The 9,897-nt window shown below is 31.8% G+C and overlaps 1 protein-coding gene across 1 annotated transcript in view; it reads left to right on the top strand.

Moving 5' to 3' along the window:
* The window catches only part of LOC105626157 (hemicentin-1), a 71,977-nt gene that overhangs the window by 54,197 nt on the left and 7,883 nt on the right, over positions 1–9,897 (top strand). Inside the window, exons 17-19 of the mRNA XM_012207469.1 lie at positions 3,965–4,395; positions 7,071–7,175; positions 8,188–8,309. Coding sequence (XP_012062859.1) covers positions 3,965–4,395; positions 7,071–7,175; positions 8,188–8,309 — 658 coding nt within the window. The remainder of the gene's footprint in view (positions 1–3,964; positions 4,396–7,070; positions 7,176–8,187; positions 8,310–9,897) is intronic.

Consider the following 9,897-nt stretch of genomic DNA (forward strand, 5'->3'; position numbering starts at 1 on the left):
ATAATTAAAATATTGTTGAAATAATGATCGTAATTATTGAATAGACTTTGACAATAATAAGAGGCTTCTGGAAAAAAAAAGATCGATTTTCTTCGAATTTCAAATTATTATTTTTTATTGGAAAATATGTATATGAAGATATATTTTGAATATTTATTAGATAAAATTGATAATATCATAATAAGAATTTTATTTTAGACCGTACATATGAAAACATAATCAATACGAACTAAAAATTAAATCCCTATACCGGTCGAAGTTGAATCTTTAAATTTATTTACAGTTTTCAACGCATTAACATCTTTCTAATATAATGTTTGATTGAGCATCAAATTAAAAATTGCTTGTTAATTTAATTTAATTTGTAATATTATTACAGTAGTTTAATTGCGTTTATATATATATATATATATACACATATATACATGCATATATATATAAAATATATATATATAAAATATATATATATGTATATAATTCACATTGAATTAAATATTAATTATTAAAAACATTAAAGATCCAGTTTCGACTGATATAGGCATTTAATTTCTAATTCCTATTGATAATATCATATGTTACAGTTCAGCCTGCATATGTTAAATTATATGGCTGCGTAAATGGAGCGAACATCAAACTACTGCACGCGTACTCTATTTCATAACGAGCGAACGATAATTATTCCATTTTCTGAATTAGCTCAATTTAACGGCTTAACATATGCATACATATACCTTCCCACTTTAATATTGTCCGATCTCTGGAAATGCACAATTTCGCAATCACATCGTAACTTCTTTCCTTGGCATTCATTTGTCATTGCTCTGTAATAAATCGAACAAGAAATATGCTCACATATGACATCACGATAAGTCCCTTTTGATGGATTACCACCGCACTCATATCAGTGAATTTGAAACACGTACATCGAATCTCGGAAGATATGTCACTGCTGCATGCCATTCGCATTCGACAAATTATTTTCGGACAGACTTAAAAGGTTCTCCAAGCCGATTTGATTTAGTAGATACGAGTCATTAAATTAGTTCAAATACAGGCACGTACGCCGTGCACATCGATAATTATCGTTCATTGAGAGAAGTTCGACCTACGAGCGATGTAACATGGTGCTGCGACAACCTTTAAACGAGGTCTGCAATAAAACTGTAAAATGCTAGAAAAGCTTTAAAACAGCGAGCGAAAAGCAATGGCGTAACCAAAGGTTCCAAAATGAAAAGAGAAAAGAAACAAAAAGAAGCAGAGATAAAAAAATAAAAAAGAAGATAAAGGAGAATAAGAGGACAAGAAAAGAAAAAAAAAGGAAAAAAATAAGTAAGAAATAAAGTATAAAATGACAGGAAAAATAAAAGAATTAAAAGCATTAAAAAGATAGAAGGAAAGAATAGTGACAGAGATCGGCACTGTATAAAATGAATAGTGAAGGGCCTTCTCTTTAAGTTCATCTGCCGGAAGGTTTCGTAAACCTTGGCTACGTCACTGGCGGGAAATATACCGAATGGAAAATGTACGACGAATCGTGCCAGAGCAATCGTAGTTTCCCGCGATGCAATCTTTTATACCTTATGCACGCTTGACGGCGATACTCGACAACGCTTTCCGACCTGTATTCTCGACGACATTTTTCTACCATTCCCTTGAGAATTTTATTTTGCGTCGTTCCAAAATTTCGCGTGCTAAAGTTCACGTATGCAATTCCAATGGCAATCCGGATTCGATTTCAAAAGTCACATCAGTTTTTTTTTGCTAATTTTACATTTCGTAAAGATTATAAGAATTAATTTTAATCTTTTGGAATACTCTATATACTCTAAGAGAAAAGTTTTTGGTATAATTTGTAACTATAATTTACAAAGTAAAATAATTATTATTTTAAATTATTATTATGGATAGAAGCGTTAGTTTTGTAGTTATTAATTATACCGATATAAAAAATGATTATAAAATATAATCATTTTCGAGAACCAACCATACATTCTTTTTGGTATATAGAATTAAAAATATAATATCAAAAATTAAATGTCAAAATTTTTCTTTCAATGCAGAAATATTTATGCTCTTTATAGTTGCATAATTTTTAATAAAATTTCTGCAATTTTTTTAGTTTAATGTTAGTCAACTTTTTAACAATATTCTTGAAATTTAGTGCAGAGATTTACCGCAAAGGTCATCCTAATTTATTCGAGAGAATTTATAATCGGATTAAAAGCGTATTGTTATACTACGCTTCTTACAGCACAATTAATATGACTAGCTTGATTATACTAATTATATTCCTCATTACACACGCAATATCTAAAGCGTGCACAAGAAGATACAATCACATCTTTTATTTTCCAGATTTATGTAAATAAACTTTTGCTTAATCATCAAAGCTTATTTTAACAAGGATGAATTTATTCATAAGGATTCAATATCGATCAATCGTCTGCCTTGTCAGAATTTTCTTATTTTGCGAAGGGAAAAGAAAGACAAACGCTCTTGTAGAACTACGGCGGAGATTTCTCCAGCAGCAAGATTTATTTCCGTCTTTAGGTCTTCTGATCCCGTCGGAGACACGACATGCCACGCAATGTTCTCCATTTAGATAATGTAATACGGGATATATGATAACTGAATGCAAAAACGTGGTATTGTTTCTTGAAAATAAAATATTACCAAGAGTTAGAGACAAATTTTATTTCATGAATGGATTATTCTGGCACAAAAAAAAATATACGTTCATTTATTAAAATTTTGTGGCAATATTTTAGAATATAAAACGATATTGAACTTGTTCCAAAAATTGTTAAAACAACATTATTCATTATTTTGCCAAATGCAATACGCTTGACCACTTGGCAACTGATTTGTCTTTCTATCCACTCTCGCTTATTTGACCTTTTGTCTCTCCCGCTCGTGCGGCAGATAACTTCACTCGACAACTCTCCGGTCAAGTAGAGTAATTGAGATCCTTAAATAAATGGGACAACACAATGATTTTCTAATGATAAATTTTGCAGATATCATTTCTCAAAGATTTCCCAATGCACAGAAAGAAAAATAGTTTTACTGAAATATTGAAAAATTTAATTAAATATAGATCTAAAAATAATTTTATTGAACCATTAAAATAGTCATATAAAATAGTCATATAAAAAACTCGTATAAAAAACAAATAATGAGCAATACTGTGAAAAATTTTGGCATTTTAACAACCAGCTTGAACTTTCTACATAACTATTTTGATGGTCCAACAAAAATATTTTTAGATTTGTGACCATTAGAATTGTGTTGAAAGTAAACCATTATATTTTTCCTCCTCTGTTTAAACAATTGTTTTTCTGATTAAGTTCGGTTATTTGAAATTTTTATTTTTGAAACCTTTTTTTGATAGCTAAAGCGTTTATGCTGACATTTATAAACTGGCTTGTACAACTTGAAATGAAATTGACGAGTTCAAATACTCGATTCAAATATTCGACTCAAAAAAACGATCGTCAAAACGAAGGAGGAAAAATAATTCTTTTTTAACATAATCTTAATAATTACACTGTAACTAAATTTTTAGATATTTTATCGAAACTATTCTTTTCATGTTGCTATTTAAGTAAATACTCAATTTCCAATTGAAAAGAAATTTTTAACACAAAAGTATGAATTTAATTTTTTTCGAGAAGATGTAATAAGATGTAATTATATAATACAACCTACGTAATTTGCATTCGTGAAATCGTAGTCAATGATTATGTCATACGGACGAATTATTTCTTTCTGAACGTCCAATTTTACACATTGCACCTATTTTGAAGCCTTGTAGGAATCGCTATAATGGGTGTCTCATTTATCATTATAAGGTCGGCTATAATGGATATCCATCCATCTTCTAATTTTATCACCGAGAACTCACTGCGTCGTCCCATTTACCTGTCCGACTCGATTACTTTATATGACCTCAATCATTATACAGTCCAGACGGTGGACCGCCCAGTCCAACAGTATCTTCGCACTCGGTTCAAAACCCGGCACAGCCGACACCGGCGCCGAGATGGCCCTTGAAGCCGGGCGTACTAGTACACATCAATCGAACTCACAGCCTGCGATCCGGCCTGAGCGTTCGTGCGAACGAGACTAATCTGCAAAACGAGGTGGTGGGCAAACATAATGATGAATCGCTCAGACAGAGGTTCCTCGATGAGACATCGTTGTCATCGATTGGCCGTAACCCAGCTCGAACGGTATTCCGCCGCGGTAGGAAAGATCAAACCGCGCAGAGAACAACGAGCATGACCAGTCTGAACGAAGACGGTATGCTTGCCCGAGCTAACAAGATAAAAGCCATGTTTGGCGTACAGCTCAAAGAGCAAGCCATCCTACCCGGTATATCCAGAGAAAAGACAGGTAAGGGCAGTAGGAAAGGAGTTGAGCTATTTACTCATGACTTTACCAGGTGTCATCCTATGTTAATCCGTTTGTATTTGCAGCTACTTGCTTACCTAAAAGCCGTCGACTGTGCACAAAACTCTACAAGTTGACACCTTAAAGCTTTTTAAATGTGGGCTATTTAAATGTAATTTCTAATTATAAAGATTATATAATACACTTATGGCAATGTGAGCTAAATATAAGGCTTCATATTAAGAGATGCAAATATTTGTGAATGCAAACGGCTCTTCCGTATCAAAAGTCAATCAAATATACCTCTGATCTATTTCGGGTTCATTATTAGTATTATTCATAATATTAATAATAATGATCGTTCCATTTGTTCATATAAAAGATAATGATGCTTTCGAGACCTAATGGCTGCATTATTAATTTTACAAATATTTTATCGATACTTTTATTTTCTTTATATTATATAGATAGAACACTAGAACTCTCTTTTTCGCTTTCGACAAAACTTAAAATGAGATAGGCAACATGTTTGATATTTGTTCAGCCACAGAAAACAGACCTTGTAATTATAAAGGAATGATAATCTAAATTCCCTAATATAAAAAAATTATAATAAATTCGGCAAATAGGGAATTAGCGCTGCAATAAGTGCGCAATCAATTTTAATATTATTGAATTATATGTATCCTAATTTAATTATTGATTGGTAGTATACATGTTTCGGCTAACTTTTTAGCCATCCTCAGTACGTACAGATAATTCCACATGGAAACGTAAACGTTGAGATGTATAAAATTAAGCTACAGTATTCAGATTTTCCTTATTTTTAATATCCACAATGTTTCCATGAGAGGTGATCAATCTTCACTTCTTTGAGAAAATGCAATCAGTTGATTAGCTGAAATGGTGCAACCGTGATTAAGCGTTCATCAAACCACTGCCGAAAAAAACGTCAATCATAATATAAATAATTAGTTTGATAAAATTAGTCTGATGAGAATAATTAACTGATTATTTATATCATTGACATGGTATTGGCAGTGGTTTGATGGAGACGCTTAATCAGAGTTGCACCATCCAATTAATCAACTGGTTGTGTTTTCTCAAAGAAATGAAGATTGACCACCTCTCATGGAAACATTGCGGATATTAAAAATAAGAAAAATCATGCGAGTACTGTAGCTTAATTTTATATATCTCAATCCTTATAATTCCACATGGAATTATCTGTACGTACTGAGAAGATAGCTAAAAAGTTAGCTGAAACATGTACTACAAATCAATAATTAAATTAGAATACATACAAATTCAATAATATTGAAATTGATTGCGCACGTATTACAGCGCTAATTCCCTATTTGCCGAATTTATTATAATTTTCTTATAATTATATGTATGAATGATTTTATCTAATTATGTCTCGCCAATACTTTAGAGTATTAATTTCACTGCACATTAGTTGAACTTCATTTCGCGTTACTTTCTGTATACACGAGATAATAAATGATCTCGTAAATGATTTATTAAGATGTATGTATGAATACACAACAAGTATGAATTTGAAAAGCCTATCTACAGATTTTTTTCTCTTCAACTGTCGTCATAGGTAATAATAGACTTTATTGTTTTACCATTGCTTGACTTTTCCTTCACAACTTTTTACGCGCTTTTACGTTAACGTTATGTTAACATTTTAATGAAAATATCTGTGTTACTGGAAAATACGTGGTGTGTGTTTCTGCATACATCGCAGGCGATTTTGAAGCCTCATTAAACATACAGCTGCGTATGTAGCATGTAATTAACCCTTTAACTTTTCCACACTGATACCGGCAGGAACTTCATATTTAGTGCCTTGATGTTTATTCATAAATTTTACTATTTATTCTACAAATAAAAAATGAGAAAAAATATAAAATCAAATAAAAGTATAACAAATGAAGTATTCAAAAACAAAATTTTAATACATGCATGTTAAAATTGAATCTATTAAAAAATAGATATTAATCCGAAAAAAAAAAACACATTAAATCTCATTTATACTTTTAACAATTTAATGCAAATGTATGCTCACGTACTTTCCATTAGCGCAAAAATGTCAATAATATATTCAGTGACATTTTCAAGCTTCTATGTATTTACTTTCTAAATATGAAAAATATTTTAGCATATATCCATATGGATACAAACATTAAAATAATTTATCATATATTTTCATGTGCTTTAAAAATTATTTATATGATTTTCTCGTGTCTTTGCATTTTGTTGATAATGTAATCATAAACTTTTAATTTAACCATTTATTTAACACACAATTGTTCTAAAAAGAGAAATCATAAATTAAAGTCATAAAAACAAATGTCTCTACATTTCCCAGATGTGTACATATAATTTACAATTTTTATATATGTATCAAATGTTGTATCTTAAATCACAAGAGAAATGTAAAAACAAATTAATTTCAAGAGTATAATTTAAATTTTATTTTAATCTTTTTATCAATGATTGTGTGCTTCTTAACGATTTTAGAGAACGATTTTATTTAAACATTTTAATGTAAACATTCATTCCATTTATTCTTAATTCATTAATATTCGTGATCATTTACATTGCTTAAGTTGTTGCACGAGAAGCTTTATGTATTTATGATCGCTCGTTATTGATTATGTGTTCCTTAGCTGTGACTTACAAGAGAATTGTGCCGCGGATGTTGCACGGCGTGGAATCATCCTATGAACCAAATCGTGGTAATATATCTCGTAAGCGAAAAAAACCTGGAGCGGGTACGTATAAAGAAATTCCTATTCAACGTGCATGCTTGCAACTTTATTTGCTCGTATGCTTTGACTTAAAACCCTCCCCAACCTATCCCTTTTTCGCAGATTTCTTTTCTAAAAAATATGTGTTACTTTATGGCTGTACACGCGAATACATATTCATCATAGGGCAAAAAAAGATATACAGAAAACAGAGATAACTCTCATACAAAACATACGTGTGAATGCCACAGTCGTTAGTGTACGCAATAGAGAAATATTTAACTATAAGTGATAACACACATGCCGCACGCAAGAATTCATAGTTCCGCATAAAATATACACAGCAATCAGCCACATAAATTTCACACAACAACTATTAATCATAGATTTTATCGATTTTCTGATATATACCGTAGCTATAATTCCGCGCGTTCTTTCTGCGGTATGTTCATCGCGATATTATTCTCGATCTTTTCCATATTATTATATGTATACACACATATATATATATATATATATATATATATATATATATATATTCTCTTATCGTACGCAACAGAAAAATCTCTTTAAAGATTTTCGTAACAACAATTATCAATTATTACACGATATTATTACACGCCGATATTTCAGATAAACATCATGACCAAAATATTATTTAAAAAAAATACAAAAAAAGAAATACAAATTAAAATTCCCTAAGAATGAACCGCATATTTCAAAAATTCGGAATTCTAAGACTATAGAAATTACAAATATAATAAAGATATATTGCTTAGACTTTGTTAAGTTCATATTTATATTTTGAAATTCAAATCAAACTACAATCTTGTTTGGGGCTTTATCTTGTTACAGTGTTCTATTATTTACAGTGTTCCATCTTTTTTTACTAATAAAACTTCATCATTATTGGATTAAATCGAAACGTGTTGGTGAAACATAGTTCCTATGGATCGTCGGGTTTACCACTGTCGTCAACATTTTAATTCACAATAATTTATACAATGTTGTTAACATTCTCTTTTTGCAATTGCAGATCCCAATCAAGCCGCGAATAACAATCATGTGAACAGCGTGTCGGAAGTTCTTCCCGACTCCGGGACAAAGACGTTCTACGAAAATTTACCTTTCCACGGGATCCAAGCGCCACCTAACAAGGTTAGTATAATAATCATTCGATAAAAAAACAAACAATTTTTTCAAATCGCATGAGCTAGACTCGATTTGCAACTCGCATATTATCGTGATTATCGGAAAAATAATGGCGGCAAATGTGTCAGTCGCAAAAAAAAAAATCAATGAATGAAAAACTAAAGGAAGAAAGAGAGAGAGAGAGAGAGAGAGAGAGAGAGAGAAAATTATTCTTTAAATTAAAATGTAAAAAATATTTCAAATTAAAAATATTACTTAAGTAGCACAGCAGCGCTTACAAAGTAAGTACTAAAAGTAAGTACTAAAAAAGCGATTATATGTACTTCTTCAGCGCTTTGGTAACGCTTTGTAAGCGCTGTGTGCTACTTATGTGGGCATCTTCAATATTCAGTTGATACTATTGTTCTTTGATTTTCGGCTTGAATAATACTGGGGGAACAGTACAATTCAAGAGAATCGTATTGAACAAGATCGACCTAAAAGGACATCCTCTCGATGCATTTCCATCAGTTAACCAACCAAGTTGCGCGAACGGTTCGTCGATTAACGGTCCCTTTCTGATCAAATACGTTCGAGAAGATAGCAAGTAAAATGCGATGGAAGGTCAAGAGGGTAGATATTAGTACAACCTTTCGACCATACAACTCCTTCGAAGACCCTCAGCACTTAGGAGTGCCTCGTTACTCCGACGTATACAGTTCCTCCGTATTGCTTCACTTTGAGTTACCGAACTCAGTTACCGAATACCCTTTTAACCCTTGTAATGGATATAATATAATATTAGTTCTCAGTGACTTTCCGATTCGTCATTTCGCAATTAAGAAACCATAACTGGGCTCTCGAGCTGATGATATTCACCTGCCTTATCGAATTACCGCGCGAATGCATTCATCATCTCTTTCTCGCCCCTTCTCGCCCATTTTAAGAGCGCATCCACCCATTTCGTTGCTTCCTATTATTGTGGTTAATTGATTCGCCGAGCAGACGTTTAAATAATTAATTTCACCATTTCACAACTGACTTCCTTTTCTGTTTGCATTTGAATAATTAGAGTTGAAATTAAGTCTTTTACGTATCAGAAGAGTCATGAAATCTTTCGAGATAATAGACTTTACAAGTCATCTACAAATTATGCACTTGGAACGATTACAATGAGATATCTAATAGCTAAAACATAGACGCGAATTTCTAGCCGTCTTAAATACATACATATATTTAAAAAATATTATGTAAAATACGAGAGAAAGCGTTTTATTTTGCTGTACTGAAATACTCGCAATTTATTCACATGATCTATTATTATCTAACGTAAGCCTCTTATAAACGTATTCGATTACATCGTATAGATTTTTGTAATGCAAATTTTAACCGTCTCAAGCAACCTCAATGCATCGCATTCCAATTGAATAAATCTATCGTTCTCTTGAATCGTCGAATATTCTATAAAGAATATGTGTATGTGTTTGTGTGTGTGTGTGTGTGTGTGTGTGTGTGTGTGTGTGTGTGTGTGTGTGTGTGTGTGTGTGTGTGTGTGTGTGTGTGTGTGTGTGTGTGTGTGTGTGTGTGTGTGTGTGTGTGTGTGTGTGTGTGTGTG

The sequence above is a fragment of the Atta cephalotes genome (genome assembly GCF_000143395.1).
Source record: "Atta cephalotes unplaced genomic scaffold scaffold00004, whole genome shotgun sequence".
Taxonomy (NCBI): Eukaryota; Metazoa; Arthropoda; class Insecta; order Hymenoptera; family Formicidae; genus Atta; species Atta cephalotes.